General features: G+C 41.5%; 1 protein-coding gene across 1 annotated transcript; it reads right to left on the reverse strand.

The window, feature by feature from the left end:
* Positions 1–3,695: 3,695 nt before the first annotated feature.
* Positions 3,696–22,730, reverse strand: vgll4b (vestigial-like family member 4b; the record flags this gene model as incomplete). The annotated part of the gene is made up of 5 exons (XM_079218402.1): positions 3,696–3,952; positions 4,738–4,855; positions 5,186–5,450; positions 15,463–15,697; positions 22,649–22,730. The coding sequence occupies 5 exons, from the start codon at positions 22,728–22,730 to the stop codon at positions 3,696–3,698; spliced, it is 957 nt and encodes a 318-aa protein (XP_079074528.1).
* Positions 22,731–23,256: the final 526 nt, after the last annotated feature.

The following is a 23,256-nucleotide window of genomic DNA, read 5'->3' on the forward strand; positions in this document are numbered from 1 at the left end:
TTATTGTGGTTTCATACGTTTACTGTGTTCCTGCACTTGAACCTTTACTCTGACAAGACAAACTCTATAAACAAAAAAGATCAACTTTTTTCACAAAAAAAAGAAAAGAAATGCATTGATTACAATAAAAGGACAGGGAAAAACAACAATTAAATAGCTACATATCATTAACAAATTAATTGTTCCTCAAAAAATACCTACGATTTTTGTCTCTGTACATTCGTTACGCACAGCGTAATGATGGTCTTATAGTTACTTATTATAAAAAAAGTATTTTTTTTATTTTAAGTGATTTCCCTACAGGGTGTAGGGAGTGTTTGCCAAAGCAGAAAGAGAGCCGCCTACCTACAGGGTGGTAGTGAAATGATAATGAGAAAGAATAATAATAGAATAACAAAATCCTCTGGACACTGAGCCCTTTTCCCTCGTGGATTCTAGCATGTCGCTTATTACATCAAACTTAATCAACGTCAACTGAATCTGAGAGGGGGTGGGTGGGGCCACTGCCAATAGACTTTCAGCTCAAAGTCTCCCAACTTAGGCCTAGCTTCCAGAAGCTCAGCTCCTGAAGCTTTGCTCACCCTTACCTGCCAGCTGAAAATCACTATTCAAACCACTCTGAACCTTTTTTTACGGAAACACATTTAAACTGAGAGTACTTATTTGTCCTGGGAATTAATTCACTGGCAGTTGATTGAAAACGCTTGTGTATCTGAAAAGTCTAGAACTTTCACAGTCAGTTCTGGTTCTGTCACATCTGTTCAGTTGAGGATGGAATGTGTGGACATTCTAGAACACTGACACTGCATTCCGTTTAAAGAACTCTGGTTTAGGTCATTTTCATCAGGTGTGAGTACATCCTTCACAAACTAAATATGAACCTTTTCGCCTTTTGAACTCAGCTCAGACATTAAATGAGTCAGTACTTTTGATAGAGAATGACTCATCACTGCCCAGCCCCAGGTCTCTCAATTCTATGCTTCAAATGTCCTAAAAAATGTAAGTATTTATAGCATACAAGTTTTTTTTCCTTAATCATATGGTATGAATTTATGGCCAATTTGCTTGAAGCAAAGAAAAGCAAAAAGGGACACATCGTAATTCCTGAAAGACCCCAAAACTCTGGGACAGTTGTCCCTGACTGGTTATGGGTGCCGTCTGTTGACATGGAGATACTGAGCATGTCTGAGGCCTGTACAAAGTTCCCTAGAGGAGGAATGTATGCCACCAGTAAAATACATTTTCTCAGACTGTAGCAGTCAAGCTTAACTGCAGCAACAATACAATGTTGTTCAGAAAAGAAAGCATTGAATATCTGGACACCAAAGTCAGGACACAAAAAGTCAACTGATGAAGGTCGAGGGGGCTCTGACATCACACCAGAAATTCAGATAACCCTTAATTATCAGCAAGAGTTTTGCTTGCCATCATCTCCGAAACATCAGCAAGCTGTTTAGGAGCCGCCATCACGAGCTCTGACCATGAACAACACCTTGTTTCTCAAAAGCATCATGGCATACGTATTGGTCTGGTACCAATATGGGTATTTGAGCTTAGACTCAGAAGAATAAAGACCACTTGGGATGCTTTAAAAGAAAACAAGGGCCTGTCGACTACTTTTTGCCAAGTTGATGTCTCAGCTCGGCCCTGCTGAAGGTTGTAGCATCCTGTACCACCGATGGATCAACATCTTAAGAAAACCTTGACGGGCTGCGTCTCCACTGCTCTGCTGCTCATCGCTTACATCAGAAACACAGCTCTCACTGTTAAACAGAGCCTGTCCGGAGGCCGTCCCACTATAGATGTTTGTTACCATACTGATATTAATGGAAAACAAAAATACAAAGTTGTAATAATAACAATAATAATATGGAGTACAACTGACCCAGCAGTGAGTGTATAGTGTCTATGTCCGTTACTGACAACGAAAAAAGTAACAACTAACGTCCAAATGGAAAAAGGCTTATAGTAGTTAAGATTGAAATGCTGCTTAAAAAACATTAATAGATACCAGCTATTAAAAAAAAACACACAAAAAACATGCATCTGTAAAAGCATTAGTTTACCTTCAACCTTATAGAGAAATCTACCAAACCACAGTGTGTAGGAGAGGGAGGGGTCGGCTGGGTGTAAGCCAAATATAATTACAACACCCGTGTTCAAAGAGACACAGGAAGAGATCTGAATGATCTTCTCCCCCCCCGGTCGAGAAACCAGACTTTTTTCTTTTTTTTTTTCAACCACAAAGTGACATGCAGCGTCATCTCTCTTCTCATCACTGTCAGCAGTTAATCCTGTGAAAGACATCAAAGCACATTGTTCAGCAACACACTGCAGGTCGTGCAGCTGTGTTTTCAGCGCGGAGCTCTTCTCATAATGGCTCTGATGTCTATCGACACCACAGTTGGCTGATTTGATAACCTGACTGTGCTTGTCAAATGAAATGCAACATTTTGGCACTATTTACGTAGTTTAGACAGTGGCAGGCCAATGGTGGCAGAGCAAACAACCTTCGTGTTTGTTTGTGGTTCACAGCTGCAGTCATCAACATGCAGCGATGTGAAATCCACTGTATACTGGAACAAATGGCATCCGAATCAGGATTACTTAACACATCTAAAAAAATGTTTGTACTGCCCAGGAATACTGGTATGAATTTTCCATTTTTTTTAAATGCATAGTAATGTAGCTTGTAATTTTCTGACAGGGCCTGTGTGGGATTACACCCTGGTGTATTTTACGTAAGAGTTAATGGGATCAAATAGAAGTTCCAACAAAAGATGGATTATACCAGACTGTGTCAGAATTTAGCTGCATCAGTCCCAGTGTATGCAGTGCCAGATTACAATGTTGACTTACCACCTTTTAACCTCTACGACAGCAGTGCAAATCACACCAAGCCGATCACCTAGGTATACACATACAGTAATAAAACCACCAGCACACATACACGAGAGAGAAGGAAGGACGGTGACAGAATGAACGGTAGATTAAATAAACAGGAGGAGATTGCAAGATGGTTTTTCGTTGTTTTGTTTTTGAGGCGGGCAGTGATAAACATCTGTGTCTGAGGTTTCTTTGGTAGCACAGTCAGGTGGTTTGTGATTATTTTCTCCAAAGTGTTTCTCACTTATCGGTTCTTTCAAATATCGGACATCTCATAACGCAAAAGCAGTACACAAACCTACTGTTAAAGAAACAAACGAAAAAAAAAAAAGAAAATTAATAATTAAAATTCCACCTTTCCTCTCTCTCTTTATGTACATATAACTATAGACACGTTGCTCAGCTCCGAGCTTGACATGCAGGGATGATGAATTATTGGAAGGAGCAGCTTGATGCTCCAGTCGAGTCTCAAAAGTCGAACCCTCATCACTCATGACTGATTATTGTCTGGTATTACCATACCAGAGGACAGAAGGGGGGAAGCGACCATGGTGTTATTGCTTCGTTGATCCTCTATGAGTGCACAGAGAGAGAGAGAGAGAGAGAGAGAGAGAGAAAGAGAGAGAGAGAGAGAGAGAGAGAGAGAGTACAGGCTTTGAGGGTTTTACATGTTTTTAGCAGACCAGCATGCAGGCATTCCCTCTGGGATGCTGGTGATAGACCAAAGTGACGAGGGCGTGGGTGTTAGAGCCGGGATGATTGGGAGGGCGAGGGAAAGAGGGTCAATTCCCTCTTAAACCCTTCTTCCTTCAGGAGACCACAGAAGGGGAGTGGTTGTGATTGACCATGTGACTGTTAGGGGAGGAGTTTGGGCTGCTGCCCGATGACGAGGGGCTGCCCTTGTTTTTAATCTGCAGCCAGGTCTCGCCCAGTGCCTTGGCAAAGTGGTCGTCCACCGAGCCAGTGATGGACACGGAGTTGGTGGCGGTGGGCTCGGGCTCCTTGTAGTTCTTCCCAAGACTGCGGCGGAAATGCTCCTCAATCACTGGGTCACAGGCTGTATTGGCTAGAACAGGGAGGATAGGAGAAGGCAACAGAGAGAGTTTTTATTTCCCATAATAAAAAACTGAAACATCTCTAAAACAAACTTATATAAAGTCCAGCGGGTAATTTATTGCCTAGCATCAGTTTAAACATTGGAAATGTGCATTTTCCAATGTGCAGGTCAATGGAAAAATACTAACTCTGACATCTACTTCACTTTCTCAGTTCAGTTTTATATTAAATCATCGTTTTAAATTTCACTGTTAACCTCAATGAGATCATAGGGATTTCACTGGGATCATAAAAAATGGCCACAGTTGAGTTATCAACCCGCAGAAAACATGACCAACACTCACAGGCAGGCTGAATAAAACAGACATGTGTTTGGCTGGGGCCTCGAGGGACTTTTACAGAACAGAGATAACAGACAAGGTAGTAAAGACTCACTGACAGAAAACGTGGATGATTTGTTTTAGCAACACCAGTTATATAAGTCAGTCTTAATGTGGAGAGTATGAGCGGTTGTGTTTTCTCTGGAGAGTGATTTGCACTCAGAGAGCTTTCCCACAAACTGCACTGTATGGGAAACTCATTTTTCCAAAATTATATCCACTTTTAGGGGTTGTGCCCAGTGAAGGTTACTTGGTAACAATTTGGTATAAATTAATTACTGAGTTATGTTCATCCATCACTGCTCCTGCTAGCATAAACGTTCTGAAAAAAAGCAAATGTGCTATAATATAAAAAACTATGATGGCATGTGTCTGTCTGTATGTAAAAATGATGCACTTGCATGTGTGCACTCACTGTTGATTCTCCTGTAGTTGTTAGCGAGGCTTGTACAGCCGTTGTGGGAGACTGGACAGTGAGACAGGTTGCAGTTGCGGTTGTTGGCTGGGGCGCATGTGATCACTGAAGGACGATTCTGAAACACAAATTTGTGATTTAGGAATCACCAAAACAACAAAAACAATTCTGTCAAGAGTGGGTCTAAGAAGAGGGACTAAAAAGAGCATAGCACTTTAAAAGGTGAGGCATATGTATGTATAGAAAGACAGACTAAAGGGGGCTTTGAAGCTTGAGGGAGAGAGAGAGGGATTTATTGACCACGAGGGTTTAAGAACAGTTTCGGCCAACAAACCAAATAGAACATTTTTACTTTAGCCCATTGGTGCCATCATGAGGGGACATAACAAGGTTGTTTTTTTTAATGTATTTGGTGCTCGAACAAAATGATACAGGAAGCGCAGGTTACCTGCTGGCGTTCCACGGCGCTGACAGTATGCGGCACTGTGGCCATAGCTGCTGTGCTGCTGCGTGCAGATTCCACCATGCTGTTTTTGGTGAGCGCCAGTGGCTGGTCCATGCCAGCTAAGCTGGCAAGGTGGTGATGGTGGTGGTGGGCGTGGCTGTACAGGTGGTTGCCATGGACTCCCAGAGTGGGCACCACCACACGCTCGATTGGGCTCCGGCTCCGGTCCTTAGAGATGAGGGAGCTGCGGTAGTCTCCATTAGGCTTCCTGGGGAACAGAGGGAAGAAAGGTAAAGATTAGGGAGAGCCACATTCATTTAACCTGCACATTGGGTTGTGTATTTATTTGTTATCATTGTGTATCATATATCATTGTGTGTCATTCTCTGAATAGATAACATATTTGCTATTTAGCTATATTACTATCCCAATGTTTAGCACATTGATCTTTACTACATGGATTACATGGCACCGGATCCAAAGTTATCAAAAACCCAAGCTGGAGTGTCGGGATAGAAAATGGATGAGCAGTGGGGAGACATATTCAGACAGAGAGATAAAGAGGGGCGCAGAGAGAGAGAGACGGGGGAAGATAAACAAAAGAGCAATTGTAAATGGAGCTCTGTGTCAAACATTACAGGACCAGCAGAAGCTATTAATACTAACCTCACACATGATAAGTCACACACATGCACACACACTCCCATTTTGCTGTTAAGCCAAGGAAGGAACACTTTCCCAACTTCATCCAACATGGATGGACTCCAAACTTATCCCTGCACAGAGGGGCAAACAGGCACACAGCTCTAAAAGTGGTTTCCTCAGTGCAGCAAATCAACTTTATCTCTGCAGTGAGCCTGAAGCCAGCTGCACTCAGTGCTGTCTGATGAAAACATGGAAAATCCTTCAGGGCTAATGCAGTATAGTTATCTCTAACTGCATCTCAACACTTGAATTAATCTGCTAAAAGTAGACATCTGTCCTTGTATTCCTTTTACTCTTCTGCTTCACAACACAGTCCATACTCACAAGCATGGACTGAATCCTGAAGGTGAAAGAAGGTGAGCTGGCCACACACTTTCCATATGAAAGAGAAGTAGTTCTCACCACAACGAAACCCCTCTGTTCTCTACAAACCGTGAGCTCATATTTTAATCATTGAAAAAACAGTGATAAGGATAAGAGACTAAAGTAACGACAGTTTGACACAACACAGAGTTTTCGCTCTTTTCTTTTTCTTTCAGCTCTGATTATAATGACTTGAAATATTTAATACAGTATGTACTGAAGTGGCAGTGCTTGATACTGTGCACACTTGCTTGCAGTTTAACAGGGAGCAATTATTTTGCACAGTGCGTCAAATGTGGTCTGTGTGTGTGTGTGTGTGTGTGTGTGTGTGTGTGTGTGTGTGTGTGTGTGTGTGTGTGTTCAACTGTATATTACAGCCTTAGTGCAGCTCCAGTCTCCTCCTACAATTTGAGGCCCAGTTAGAGGGAGCAAGATTTACTGTACTCTTCTCTTGCTATCTCTTCAACTTCATAGCCACATGCATAGACACATTACAAATGAATACATACTCCCTGACTTCCCCCTTCCTACACTGAAAAACACACTATTAGACACAGAAGCCTCAGTTGGGGAAAAAGGTATGTAGTATAAGCTGCACTGAAACATGAAATGTCTTTCTCCTTTATTCTTCACCAGACACAGGGAGGCATTACTCCAGGAAAAGGTCTGAATGAGAATACAAAACAGACCCGAGATTGAAAAAGTCAAAGCGGGCCTCGAAGGTTTTGTTTGGTTGCAAAACAACAAGTTCAGGCAAACAGTTGTAAATCCATGTGACCAGGCAACCTGACTGCTGGGTCAAGCATCTGGAACCCACAGCAGCGTCCTGCTCAAATAAATAGTCTCTACAGAATACAGAGCGGGAGAGAGGAAGAGCTGAGGAGAGGTGGGGAAGGGGGAGCTGCATGTGAATGGTCCGGACCTCTACTATAAGAAAGAGTGAGGTCAGTAGTTTCCTTCGTTTGTGCCGAGAGCTTACATTAGCAGAACCCCCCCTTTCTTTTTTCTTTCTTTCTTTCTCTCTCTTTTTCTCTTACAATCGGCGGCAAACTTCCTGAGGGTTAAAGAGGGAGAGACTTGGCAGTGTTTTATAAACCCTGGACGACAGCTCACCAACAAGCTTTTGTGTTTTCCCATAGTTCCCATTATTGATCAAATAGTCAAAAAGTAACTGCATCGTGGAATTAATCACATCAAATCAGGTCATAATAATGAATATATTTAATAAAATTATCCAAACCAAAGTCCTCCTGTTTAACTTGGTTGTATTCAAATATAAACAATCAGCTGCAGATTAGCTGAGAGGCAAGCAGATAATAAAGTACCCCCCTCCCTCTCATACCCTCCCAGCAGCTGGGTCTTGAGTTAGGTTATGGAAGTTGTTCCAAACTTTAATCATTGCCAAAGAGCAGGCATGCCACATCCTCACACAAGAGGGGCCTTTGCAGGAGCCAGTGAACGGGATCAACAAATCCGACCAATGAATGGCGTAGCTGTCGAATCCACTGCCACCCCCGCCTTCCCCTCGCCTGATTGCCCACCAAAACCGGGACCGCATTTCATGCCAGGGATCAGACATTCAAAACATACCCTGTGTCTTTGTTTCTCTGACTCACCTCTCAATTATCGTTAGGATCACAGCTGGGGAGTGAGGGAGAGGATGAAAAAGGTGGAGGGTGAGAGCTACACATAAGACACGGGTATGGGAGGTGGTGACAAGGGCAAGAGCTGAAGAGAGAGAGAGGGTGGCCATGTCTCGGGCTAGAGGAGAGGATGAGAGCGAAAATGGGGAAGAGATGGAGAGAACTTTGAAAAGTAGAGGACTCTGGGACATTGTACCTCCAAGAGCTAAGGGGGGGATAAAGTGAATTCAAAAAAACCTAACCCAGGAGGAGTGGAGACATGAGACACGGCTTAATCTAATTTCACAATAAAGGTTTACTCGTCATTATTATCACCAGCTTGGAGTTAACACACAGCCGAGCAAAGGCTTGAACAGAAGTGGGGCAGACAGAAAGAAGCTCAGATCTAATAGTGTATGTATAGATGTGAGAAAAATCACTCAATTATAAAAACAAAGCTAATTGATATTGGTTAGTTTTTTTAAACGAGAACCGTGTGACTGGCATCAGAATGGACATCTTCACACACATGAAGTAGAGAGTAGATATCTATGTGATTCTACTTTACTAAAGGCTGTGTTATGTGTAGCCTGGCATTAGTTGTTGTCAGTCACTGTGGTGGGCATTGACTGGAAGATCCCTTCATTTAAAAACCCAGAGTCCAGACCTCAACACATGAATGATATAGTCATATACCCTGAACAATATTACCTCATTCAGATCTGTCATTTAGTACAGCCTTTTAAGAAACCATTCACACGACACCCTGTCTTCAAGTCAACCTCAAGTTAAAGATCATGACTGTGATCATGCGTTTTAATGACTTAAATTGTATTCCTGTAAGATCGGAAAACTTGTAATTTTTTCTCACAGCTTTGTAGAAGCCAACGTGCCTAATTGGAATGCCACAATGGAAACTCAGTTAAACAAATATAAACATAAGAATTGAAGACTTTAAAAATATGGTTTAGTATTCCAGGTTTAGCTGTTCTGCCAATTTAGTGAGTAAGCTATATTCTACTTTGAGGCAAATGAGCTATACAAGTTCTACGCCTTTTCTCACAATTGTGTTCTAAAGTCTTCAGACAAAACCTCACAATAAATCTTTGGTTGGGCAGAGGTTCATATCCTACTCCTTTAAGAAATAAATAAAGAGCGAGAACAGAGAAAAAAAGAGAGAAAGAGCGCGAGAGAGAGAGAGAGAGAGAGAGAGAGAGAGAGAGAGAGAGAGAGAGAGATACACACAGGAAACATCTGGGAAGAATCAGGGCGTAGAGAGGAGACGACGACCAAAAAGAAAAAAAAACTAGAGGAGGATGAAGGCTCAACCACAGGTTACAACCAGGCCCAAGCTCTGCGAGGTCTGTACAAACCCACAAAGTTGACACACACACACACACACTCACTCAGAAAGTGAGCCACAGGGCGTACCCAGGCTATGTATATAAAGTATACAAACATCTCAACACTTTTTACTCTGCTCAGTCCACGTTTTAGCAGCAGGACTATCCATAAGTCAGCAATGATATTTGTATCCTTTAAAATAGAAAAGGCAAAACCCAAAGGAAATACACCTTAACTGATGTAATTTAGAGACCATTAATTATCCTCGACATAAAACATGCAAAAATAAAACATGACATAGACTTAATGTTAAATCATGTATTACACTTAATACCTAAAGAAAGTAAGATAAACTTTGCATCATTGTCATTTATCATGCATAAATACTAATAGAAATCAAGCACATATTTGACAGTTTGACAGACTGCTGAGAAAGAGAACTGAAGAAAATCGTATGTTATCAAAGCTGGGATAGATCGGCTGTGGGAACAACTACAACAAGGTGGCAAAGGAAACAACAAGAGATCGCATAGAAGAAGAAAAACACACATGCTTTCCCTCCTTTTTTCTAATGCTCACACACAACACAAATAGTTCAGTGCCATGTCAAATAAGTAACAATGACTTAACCTGGCTTGGTCACACACACACACACACACACACACACACACACACACACACACACACACACACACACACACACACACACACACACACACACAACAACACCAACTCCACCTCTGATTTTTTTTCCCCATTTAGTCTATGGGAAAACTTCCTTGAGAGTTCCCATAGACTAATGGGAAGGTTCCCAGGAGAAAGCAGCTGCAGTTTCCGTGTGCTACAGTACGTACTGCAGCAAACTAACTAAATTGAATTTAGCTTTTATCAATATTCACTATTAAAAAGCAAAAGCAGCATGTATATACATTTAGTTTAGCTTGAGTATCTAGCATTGAAGTGCTAATTAGTTAATTGTGAGTTAATAATGTGCTAACATACCCTGCTAATGTTAGCTCCTGCTAATGTTTGCTACACAGAAACTTAACATTTCAGGAATGTATATCTCCTTCCAACATCTGTGTAAGTATCACTATTACCCGTACACCAGGCACAATGTTTAACTATTTCCAAAACGAAGCAGAAAATTAAGAAATATGAAGCGATTGCATGAGTCTATGGAGCTCAGCCATATAGTTGTTGGACCCAGGTCAGAGGCAGCCGATGCTACACTATAATTGGCCAACATTCAAGGGGCGGGATTCAGTAAAGGGTCAGTTAGTATGTGCTACTGGTAATTTAAACAAAACAATTCACAATACTGAAAAAACAACACTGTTCAATATGGTTACAATAAATTCTTAATTTTGATATACTTCCCTGAGGAAATCAACAAACCCAGTACCCACTGAGTCACATGTAACGAGGATGCTGGAAACACACTTCCCTGCAGTTATATTCCCCAATTAAAGTCCTAAACCTTGCTCTGTGACTGGCTCTTATTCTTAAGGAGGAATGAAACAGCTGAGCAAGAGGACTCTTATACTGGCGGGTCTACAACTGCAGAGTGGCGGGTAGGCGAGCAGGCAGCAGCAAGATTCCAGCCCGCAGGCTCCAGTGGACAGGATAAGGCTTCTTTGTTCGAGACTCCTCCTACTCCTCAGAAAAAATGAGAAAGTAGCCCCTGCTGCCTGACAAGGAGCCCTCTCACCCCACACACACACACACACACACACACACACACACACACACACACACACACACACACACACACACACACACACACACACACACACACACACACACACACACAGATGATCACAGACGGACGAGCACACATGCATGTATGGACAGTTCACAGGACGACACATGTGCATACCTGCACAAACACATGCAGAGTCAGCACAGAGAGATCACAGCCACAGATCAGCCTGCCAGAAGGTCTGCCAGTGACTTTTATATGCAGAATGTACCATGCCATAAACTTTTCTGTAACGCAATCGTGACTTCACTATTAAAACACTAAGACGGCTGAGAAAATACACTCACAACCACATTGTTAAATGCACAGGCTGTTGACAAAAGAAAAAATGTATCATGTTAATACTGCCTCACAGAAAAATAAAGATGGAGTTGGTTCAGAAAGTTATTTTCTCTCACCCCAGCCTGTGCCTCCCCCTGACTTCATTTTGTTGTGATTGGACAACAAAAGAAACCTGAGCTTCCTCCTGTGTAGCCCCACCTCAAGTCTAAGGTGTCAGGTGTCTGTCTGTGTTTACTCACTCAAAATATGACTGAACTTACACACACACAAAAACTACAAGCAGCTTGACAACAAAATTAAAAACAATTATCAACTGATGAAGTCAGCACACATGAAGGCTGCCATTAAAGCATAACAAATGTTTAAGAAAATAAGAACGTTTTTTTGTTCTACTGAATGAACACAAAAGCTCCTAAACATGCAGGAATAGGCAACAATGAGAAGAGCAATCAGTGCAGACAAAAAACAAGCTACACAAAATCCAACAGCTAGAATGGTGTCAGATAACCATCTCTGGACATTTTAATGTGGAGGGTTTGCAGTGTTCATGTTCTTGTTGTCTAGCTTCTTTCAAGTCCATCATTTTCAAATGTTCAATGTTTTCTATAGATGCTATTTTAAGCTGGACTTTTTTGTCACACCAACCGATCATTTTCCACTTTCATGTAATCACTATTTCAAACAAGGAGGAAAACTTGTCAGAGCCTGACTTACTGCAGATGTCAATAAGTCGCTTCGCTCTTACCTTAACCAGGGAGAGAATGCCCTCAGAGAAACCTCAAATTAAATGACTAAAAATAAAGATACCTCTTGCATGGCCGAAGGGAAATGGGTTTTTAAAAATGATATCTTGATGAAGGCACTGGATTTAAATTCAAGTTGCCAACTAGCAATTGACTTTTCATGGGTAGAAATTAACGAACAATCCCTAGAGTCAAATCACTCCAAGGTCATAATTACGGTGAAGATTAAATAAAGAGATTAGGGTTTATTATGTGTTACTTCTAGGAAAGTATCATGGTACAATAAGCAGTTTGAGAATTCGTAAACATCAGAGTTTCGAGATCAATTTACTTTTACAGAACCTAAGTTTAACTCCACAAAATGGTTGCATTTAGAAGCTGTGGCGAGGAGTTACGACACCAACCGAAAACTGATATGACAATAAGTCCCATTGTACTTTGGCAGCCCAACTTACAAAATAAAATCCAACTCATGACACACGAGTAGGAGCTTTTGCTTATCAATGGGAGCAGAAGTTAACCGCATTGTGCAGAAAAAATCTCTCACAGTGAGTGAAAAACAACTGAGACAACAGAATAAAACACCAAGTGGTCAGATCGATTTACTGCCTGGTTAAAGAGAATAATGTTAATTCTCCCACCACTGATACATCCATAACAGAAAACAAGATGACTCTGCACAAATGTCAAGACACACAAGCTAATCCTTAGTTATGTGAGCCCAGATGGTCACATGATGAAGGAACTAAGACCCTTCCCCCTGTGCCACAAGAAGACTTGATTCAAAAGTCATAGATTTCCTATCTGTAAAAAAACTGCGCCAAAGACAAACACGGCTGTGACTCAGGTGAACATATAGAACGCTTGCAATAACTTAAGCCAGAGTCACCAGGTAACAGCGTGTATTTAGCTGCTTTGGGATGTGTTTGGAACATGCTGAACTGAAACGTACAGGTTATTTTGTGATTATTTTTGATCATTTGCTAAGACTCCGGTTTGAGATTGCAATTCCTTGTTTTTCTATATGAATACAATCTGACTGCAGCTGCAAACTTTTTCTTTAAAAGTTACCTATAAAATCTACACGTGTTAAGTGTTTGTTCCTTAGAAGAATTTAGTTTTCAACAGTGATTTCAATTAAACTATTTGCTTAATGTGCAGCAGGAGTTTGTGCAAGTGCAAACAAATGACAGTATGCACTGTGCACTGTGTGTTTGCACATGCTTAACCACATAATACACTGCCAGTAACTGTGCTCTGCTCTTAATCCAGGATTTCAAGTAAATCCAGCATATCATCTACTGTGTACCATTGTGTCATTTCACAGCCATGTTGACTGACAAACATAACTGTGTGAAACAAGTGTACAAAAAACAAAACAGTTCAATTACATTTTATTTCTAGAAGCCTAATATCACAACTCACAAATTAGTCTCAGAGAGCTCTAATCTGTAAAACATATGACATCATCTGGCCTTGGACTCTCCAATCGGGTAAGGAAAAGATCCCCCAAAAAATATGAACAGAAGAAGAAAAAAAGAGGAATAAACCTCAAGGAGAGCAATAGAGGAGGGATTCCTCCCACATGCTAGACAGGAAAGCATTACATGTTGTGTACAGAATAAATAACATAATCAAATTACAATTTACTCAATCCATATGACAGAAATGATACATGTACATAGAAAAAATGATTACTCCCAACAATAACAGCGGATATAATAGAATGCTAATAGAATGAAAAGAAAAGAAACACCGCTCCACCTAACATCTCCTTGCCTGCCTCCAAAATAAATAGCAATAGCTATGGCTGAGAAAAAGTGTGTGTGTGTGTGTGTGTGTGTGTGTGTGTGTGTGTGTGTGTGTGTGTGTGTGTGTGTGTATGTGTGTGTGTGTGTGTGTGTGTGTGTGTCCTTCACAGCCAATAAGTGCTCCAGAATCTCTGGAATCTCTGGAAGTGGGAATGTGGGAACGTTATAGATGCGAGTAATCTTTCTGTTGTGCAGTCCCTGTTTCCAAGCTTCCAGAGACCTGTGGCTATAAGAAGAACACTGTGCAGCCAGCTAAACCTGGCATAGCACCCTGGAGTCCAAACTGGGACTTCTGAGAAAGCCTGTCTGTCTGTGCAGAGCTTCAACAAGCAAGGAGCCCGCAAAACACATGGCCAAGAGAAACCCTGGCATACCCGACGGTGGTGGTGTATATGTAGCTTCTAGGCAGCAAGGTGGCCTCTTCAATGGCCACATAGTGTGTCTCTGTGTGTGTGTGTGTGTGTGTGTGTGTGTGTGTGTGTGTGTGTGTGTGTGTGTGTGTGTGTGTGTGTGTGTGTGTGTGTGTGTGTGTGTGTGTGTGAGACAGAAAAGAGAAAAGGTGCAGTGATTAAGGATGTCGACGGTTTCAAAAACGTAAGCCCTGAGGATGCTACGATATCTATGGTGTCTTCCTTCCTGCACTGTCGCAAGACACGTTCGTCTGTTCAGTAAGATCGCCTCTCGCGCAACTCACTGAACACGCGTGTGTGCGCGCTGTCTTGAGACCAAAAGAAGAAGAATGGGGGCATTTTGTATATTGGGTCAGGGAGTCATGCGAGCAATGGATTATTTACAGTTTAATCATTGTAGTGTGAAAAAAAATTATCAGTCTATATCAAGTAAAAAATATCTTATAATCACTTATAATGCTTCAATCTGTGTTCAAATGTGCAGTAGTGCTAGATACGTTGGCAACAACAGCTAAAAGCTGTTTGTATTTAGTTACATTATGGTGCGTTCGTTCAGTAGAAAAACACTATTGGACGAAGGTAAATTATAACGTTGTCATGATGTGTACGAATTTAATCTTGTAAAATGTAGTTTTGGTGAGAAACTTGAATAATTATAGTAGTTTGAAGGAGATCAATAAGCAGGTAGTGACTCTCGTACAGCCTCACAACCGTTGACCGTCACATTTATATTTAGTTGCCTGTGTAAAAGCCTCAATGATTGAGAGATGATTGCTCATCGTGATGGGAGTTTTGGTCCGGCTGCTCGTTGGGGACGTAGCCAGTGGCAGACTTGAGTTTTTAGTTGGATGGCGAGTTTTAAAATTGGAGCGGAGATTTGGGGCGTTATCATCTTTAGAGTCAACTTGTATTGCACAGCCTATAAATAACCGTGTTAACTTTTCTGGCTCTCCTTTTTCCTTTGGTTTAAAACCAAAGAATCGAGAAGGAAAGCAGATATCTTTCCAGCAATCTAACGGCACCATCAATTTCATTTATATAACCACAATTAATCAAAATCAGACCTATGCTAGCATGTTGTTACTGTTGTACGGTTATGTTGCAAAATGAACCGCAGGCATGGCATAATGGATTACGTTCTGTTATTGTGGACACTTGAGAATCTCGTCATATCACCCATGCCTATAATGGATTCTATTAGAAAGTGTCTAAGTGCCTTTCTCAGTATTTGTACTCACAGCTGTGCGGCAAACAGTCGGCTCATCTTTGCCACATGCTCGTTGTCATCCATGTCGCTGTCCCCCTGGTCCCCACTCTGCTTCCTCTTGGTGGGGCTGATGGGAGGAGGACCTGTCCTGTGGTTGGAGATGGAAGAGGAAGATGAGGAGGACGAGGATGAAGAGGAGGATGAAGAGGAAGAAGAGGACAGAGACAGGGACTGGAGTCTGGGGTCCCCCCTCAAAGCTGCTTCACCTAAGAAGAAGAAGAAGAGGAGACAAGAACAGATAAAAGAGAGAGTAATTAGTGATGTTGAACCTCGATTCAAAAAATCAAAGAGTACAGGAAGATATTAAAAAGTGAAAGCACAATCCCTAAAACCTGTTAAATTGAAATCAGTTAGCAAGACTGTCATTTCAAACATGACTGAGTATGAACTGACCCTGGTTCCTGTCGACTGGCATGCTTACACTTCCAAAAGGGTGCTTAGCCACGGGTGTAAAGTATGGTAATTAGTCAAAATTATAGTATTTTCAAGTAGAAGGCAACTGTTTTATTGCCACTTTAAACAAACTGACCACAAACACTACTTCATGACAGTGTTACTATGCATGCTGTGTTCCAGCTCAAATGTTGAATGTTGTTGACGTATACAGTTTGCTAAGTGAGGCACAAACCTCTGGCATGAGCAGAGAAAAATCTGGTTCGTAATGTTTTGGAAGAAATAGTTGTGGATGGGTTCTGCATAAGTTTGAATGTGGTGTTTGATTTATTTCTCTCTGCTAACCTGCAGTCTTGTCCTCGTACAGGAGGTCTACAGAGCTGTCAGTGAGTGGGAGTAAGAGCAAAAGAGAATCAGGAAAACTACCACTGGCTCTGTCTCAGCTCGGGGACTTTCCACTGCTTCAACCTCATGTATCTGTCTGACTTTTCCCAAACAAAACATAAAGCCCAGAGTAAAACTCCCATTCCTACGTGCAGTTTTCTCCATAACTCTCATTCAACAACACCAAGCTTTTCCCTTGCAATGCAAGTGTTTTTTTCCTGTTTCATTTTAAACTATTAGTCTTGCTTATGTTTTGGAGATTTATTTTCAGGCATTAGCTTTGCAGAAAAAAAAGAAAAAAAACTGGCATCAATTTTATGATTATAATGATTGTGCTTACTCTGCTACGACAAATTACTCGACTTATAATTTTGACAGGCATTCATGAATAATCGAAAGGCACAAACGTACTAATACATCTCCTAAACATTGCTCTTTCTCAAATTGTTACTATTTCTGAGGCTCTAAATAAATAGTGTTTATTTCACAATATTACAAAAGTGATACAATTTGATAAAATAAAGGAAGTTTCCTGTACACTACAGTGTGTGGACAGGGTTCTTTTGGAGGAGAAAACACTGGGACTTTTGGATGCATGCGGTCCGAAAGTCTGGGTGAAAACCAGTTTAAACCGAAAACAACTATATCATTAAGTCACACACAATGAAAAGGCTTTGTACTGGTGCGCTCTATTCCTCCACTGTTCCTCTATGTATGTTTAGTTTTAGCAAGGCCTCCCGAACACAGCAGCAGCTCCTCCCCCTCTCTTTCTCTCCCTCTCTCTCTAGCATGTTCCTGCTTGCCCTACTGTGTACCATGGCAACAAGGGTGACATCATTGCTTTTGGCAGGACAGAGGGCTGGCAATAAAAGAAGGGAGACTGTGACACCACACTGTCCAATCAGGATCCAGGACACATAATAGCTTGTTAGAGGTTCAGGAGTGAAGTGCTCAACAAGGGGTGAATCTGTGAGCGTTTCCCCTGAGAACAAACGGGACATTTGACCGTATACAGTCAAACACTGTTGACCTACCTGCTGCTCAACAGTTAACCTGAGCAACAGTACACTTAGTTACCAGTTAGGTACACGCATCTAAAACGCATCAATTGCAGCCTTGCAATAAATCCTACATTCATAGATTCGCCTTAAGTTCCTCTGTGATGCCGTTTTGTCAAAAACTAGACTGCATTAGTTCTAGCTAGGGTTAGCTAATAAACTGGACACTGTGTATAGCCTTACTTTAAAAAATAACCTGTGTGAGGCATGCCTCTTTTCACCATGCATCATTGTCTTTATCGTGCAAGTAAATATTGGTGATTCTGTAACAAAAATGTAACCGAATGATATTTATTTGCACAGCAGCAAGCAACATTAACTGTAGAAATAGACAGAAGCACAATATGTCAATACAACAAAGGACACTATCTTTTCTACATATTTGTTTATTAGATAAAAGGACACTGCAATATTTTTGCAGACAATCAGTGGAAGTAGGGCTGCAGCACAGAAGTAAAACTCCACTCGATCCTTTTTATCCTCTCAGTTCATTAGGGCCACGTGATCAAAGCATGTTTCTCTTGTCAGAACTTCAAACAGCTTGGAATCAGGATGAGATTGGATTACAAACAGAGGTCGACCCCTCTATCTCTTAATTTCCCTCTCCTTTTCTCCCTCTCTCCGTTTCCCTTCAAGGTACTTTAAAAAGGATGAGTCCAAGCATGCCCTCGTCTCTCTCTGTAAAGCAGCAGCAGCGTGATTATTTTTGGCTGAGTTTCTCAGTAACCTGAACTTGGCCCTCTGGGTTGCCTTTATTTTCTAAGTCCATAGAGGTTTTAGGCTTTAAATGCTTAAAAGAACATACAAAATAAGCTCTTCCACGGAAGTTCTCGTCTGTGGGAGCTGAACTTTTAAACCGGATGTCAGATTGTTTTGATCTCTTGACAGACAGAGAAAGGGAGCGCAAGACAGACAGACAAAGAGGAAGAGACGTTTACGAAGGTAGATGGCTTTAAGGAGGTTTTCAACCTTGTTTATTTCACACTGCTCAGCAGCAAAAAGCGACAGTCAGCATTCCCCTCATCCCTCCCTACTAGGCATACAACTGATAGCAGCGTTACAGAAAGAGAAAGGGGGAGCTGGAGAGAGACATGAACAGACGGTCTAACAGAGAAAGTGATAAAACATTTCATATGACATATATCCTCCAGTAGAATCTGAGAGCAGATCAACCACACAGCTGGCTAAAAACAATAATTTCCCAAACTATATAATGTGTGCACAGTATAATGTGGTTGGGAAATAAAATAGTTTGAAATTAAATGAGCACCATTAGCTGGTGTGATATAGCAGGAGATTGGAACAATTGTTTTCGAAGGTCGTACATGTAGGCAACTTGGCATTGGTGATTAGTAAATCAATGGACTATCTTCGTCAGTTACTGTAACAACAATGTGATATGTGATGTGTATGATATACTGGTGCTAAAGGGCACGCATGATAAGGTTGAGATTTACAGTTTTGTTATTAAACTAAACTTTGTCAGTCAAATTGATGTGAGAAGGGGTGTGGCCCTAACCAAATGAACACACCTGGCATTACTACCAACCTTTGTTTCAACTATTGCTTATACACACCCATGTCTTGATTCTTAATGTTGTTTAATTTTACATTCATGCACAAAAAAAGTCACAGAGGAAACTGGATGAAGATCAATGTCTTTATAATAACTGACATTGACAGTCTATGCATCAGCCCCAAAGCAACATCAATGAAACTGTTCCATTTATTTAGCTTCTTGCTTGAAGATGGCATCGACAGGATGCTTCCATTTCACATAATTCCAGGAATTGACCTGATCCTCAAACTAATTATTATTATTTTGTCACATACTGTATTAACACACAGAACACTAGTCTTGATTAGAGGACAGGCACACACGTGTGAGATCATTGGTTTAGTGCCATATCTGCCAACACCACTATTGGGATTCTGTCCAATACTGTGCTCATGTCCTCTTACATTAAACTACTCCGATACAACCGCACCTGATGCCACTTACGGCAACGTGGCTCCATCATTTGTCGCTGCAGGCGTTCCCCAGTAAGTCTCCATGCATCAGCTAGTTTAGCTGTGAGGTTGTCAGCTGTGTGCCTGCCCGGCATAATATGTCATGGTTTCCTCCAGTGTGTTGCGAGCCCGGCATAACGTTAAGTGAAGGTCCAATCGAGAGAGAGAGTGTTTGTGACGATGCGTAACGTTACAGCCGTAAATGTAGATGTTCATTTGTGTTCAAGTGTAATAAGCCTACAAGCATTAGGTGGTGGTTTGATAAAAGGCCAGCTGGCCTCAGTCAATTTAAGTTCATGCTAGTAATCGCAGGTGTCACCAATTAGGGGGAAAAGCAAACAATTTGATTTACCTGACGTGGCAGTTGTTTGTTTGAACTTTGTGGTTAAACTTATTGGAAGTGATGGATAATCAATATGGACACTAGATGGAATAGATAATGTATTTGTGATGTTGTGTATGGTTTTTCTGAATTCATGTCTGAACATCTCAGATCAATTAGCAAAGTATAAGACTACAGTAGCAGTGCCGTATGTGCACAGTTTTGGTTGTCGGTGAAAAAAAAAGGCAACAACTCCTGAGGACCTGTGAGGAGACCCAAGTTAAATTCCCGTGTCTTGCATGTCAGCCAGCTGATGATTAAAGTGATGGGCTGATCCGGCTTAGGCGCCCTTAAGGTGGGCTGACCTTTAAGGTGAAGCAGCGCTATTCTCCTTTAAGTGACAAGCCGCTCCTCTGGATTTTGTTCAGCCTTTTATTTTTAATATTTCATTTAACTGTTAAACTAATTGCAGGGTTAAACAGTTAAATAATAACACCACCACTGCTAACTCTGCTCTGTTTGTATCATGAAAGCACAATGTTGAATGTTAAAATGTCAGCAACAGCGTCATCTTGTATATTGAATGTGTTATAGTCAGAAAGTGAAGAACATCTAATGAAACTTAAACATGTTTTCAAAGTTATTTTTAGAACTGTAATGGTACTGTGCTCACATTGGTACTCGGTCTCGGCGAGTACTCAAAAGTGTGTACTTGTACTTGGTCTGGAAAAAAAAGAATGATCAGTGCACCCCGAAACTGCGAGTAAATGTTGACGATGACAACAGTGTGAAAGTTAAAGAAAGTTGAAAAGCACGAGGGACAGAGTACCCGTATATATGAGCATTTATTTGTCAGGGAATGTATTTTGAGTATGTGTGCTCATGCATACAATAACAAGTCAGCACACCCACAATATCACAAAGCTCCTCCAACCCCCTTCTTGGCTCGACATGTTTGAACATGAAGTGGCTTTTCTTTCACTCTTTTTTTTAGGCTGGCTCTTTTCCCTCTTCTTATATCTTTGTTTTCTTATCTTGAGGCACATGACGGAGTCAGTTTTTAGCTCAGTCAGCTAAAAACAACACTCACACACATAAAAAAACAAACAGAAAACCAATAGATGGTCTAATCATGTAGAGATGAGCTTCAAGCGATATATAAATACAGCATTGTGTCTAAACACATCCCCTACAAGAGACACCCAGAGGATATACAAGTATAGAAACACCACTAAAAAGTAGTCCCCTCCCCTCTTCACTTCACTTCTGTAATTATCTTCACTGAAAAAGACAGGATTAAACTTGAGAAAGATGAAGATTTGCAGTGAAACAGAAAACCCTTCCGAATGACTTCAATTCCAAACCATGGCCCGTGGATCTGCTGATCCATCACTGCACTGAAGAATGATCATTACTGACACTGACATTTCTCAAAAACAGAGCATGTGTGCCCAAACTCCTGAGTAAAACTTGAAAAGTCACATGCCTCAGAGCCTTTTGGGTCAAACAGGAATTGCAACACAACACCCCCCCCACAAAGCACTGAAACAGACAAAAGCACAACTCTGTTGACAGAGAGTATAATCACATGCTCAAACACTTAAAAAAACATGTGTCTTCTACTTGCTCCTATAAAATGGCACTTGGCCACCTGCCAAACTGCCTCTCTGACCCTCCCTCAAATCTGCAAAATGGTTTTCAGTGGCACAGTCCTAATAGGAGAGCTATTAAAAGTGCATTATATGTTACATGTAGAGAAGAGCTGCTAACTGTGGCACAGCAGCAGTATGGGAAAAGCAGGGTGATACATAGCAGAGAGGGATAGATGAGATGAAAAGAAAGCCTGCTGATCAGTTTGTAATGAGTGTTTTCCGTTGTGCTGCAACAACATCCAAATGTCTTGTGTAGTAATTCCTCTCTGAAAAAAAAAGGTATAATGTGTTGCATGCAGTTCATGACAAAAACTGACTTGAGTGGACTATTGTCTTTTCATTGCTGGAGTCAATTTTGCATGTTGCAACAGAAATCAGGGACATCTTGTGGGAATCCCCCCAGAAAGACAGAATGATATTATACACACACACACACACCACACACACACACACACACACACACACACACACACACACACACACACACACACACACACACACCGGCTGCAGAGCACAGGACAGGAGTTACTAACACAACTCCACAGTCAGTCACTTCACTAATAAGCTTGTGCTCAGTTTGTGCATCGACATAACAAGAAATTCTGCATTGCTCATGCAACAATATATATACAGTGTATACTGAGAAAACAAGAGCAAAGAAGGGAAAGATAAATACCAGCCCTTATCAAAAAGACACCAGGTCAATACGTGATACATTGTCCAATCACATCCTGATACAGCTAAAGCCACACATGTACCCACATGTTTCATAACAACGTGAGGAAAGCAAGAGGTTGAGATGAACAACAGAGAGCAACAAGTCAGAATAAGTGAGCCACCGCCGTTCATATACAGTGTGAATCAGCCACAGGAGGGCCATGACACTCTCTAACACACACACACACACACACACACACACACACACGCACACACACACACACACACAGCCCGTGGTCTCAATCAGTAGCCAAGTCTAACTTTCAATATGCGGTCGATAGCTTTGACATTGATAACCCGGCTGATAGACGTCCAGCTGCTCCGATAACGAGTCAATTACGTCACTCGATAGTGGAATTGAAAAGCTAACGTGAATTGCGAAAAGCTAACTCTTTCCCGTGTCGGCATCAAGTTCAAACGGGTTACAGCCCGGTTACAACCAGTTTAACGCGATATGCTGAAGAAAAACTCAATGCAACGTAGTGTGTTGAAGGCAACAACTTGTGGAAAGTAACGGCTCACGTGAGCTGAAGTTAGTTGAGTTGTTAAAACTTCGCTCAACCGCGTCGCTGACATTCAAAGAAAAAAATAGTAAAAACCGTCCAAACCCATTTGCTTTACCTTCGTAGCAGAGAATGCCAATGTTGTTGTTCATTTTGTCCAGGTACTGGTAGTTCAACAGGTCCATTTTCGTGAGAAGCATTTATCGAGTTTTTAACCCCAAAAAAAGACCAGCTTTTTTCCCTTCTTCTTCTACACCTCTCAAGCGACGGTCAAAACAAAAAAATCTAAAAAAGGCCCAGCCTCCAACTTTTGTTTCCTAAAAAAATCAACCTTTTAATAAAATTAAACCCAAAGATGATTGACACCGAGTTAAAGGATACTTTAAAATAAAAACATATGGGTAAATGTATCGCGGTGATAAAGAGCAAAAGAAGAGTAGCGCCAGTTCTCCTCACAGCCAGCTGTAAGTCGACTGCACTGACACGCAGGCGATGCTCGGTATGACTCCTGTGCTGCGCCAGTGCGCTCTGTTGCGGAGAGAGAGAGGCGCACTGGGCATGCTCGCTAAATCCCTGGAGCGCCTCAAATATCAGGGATGTTTTACGTGCAAGATCAGCCTCTCCAAACACATCCAGACACCCAAAGCGCTGCAGCCGTCCCTTATTAACTTTGCAGGGAGGTATACCGTATATTAAAAAGGGTGGCCAAGATGTGTAGCAGCATAG

Source organism: Taurulus bubalis (genome assembly GCF_910589615.1).
Source record: "Taurulus bubalis genome assembly, chromosome: 5".
In the NCBI taxonomy this organism is placed as follows: Eukaryota; Metazoa; Chordata; class Actinopteri; order Perciformes; family Cottidae; genus Taurulus; species Taurulus bubalis.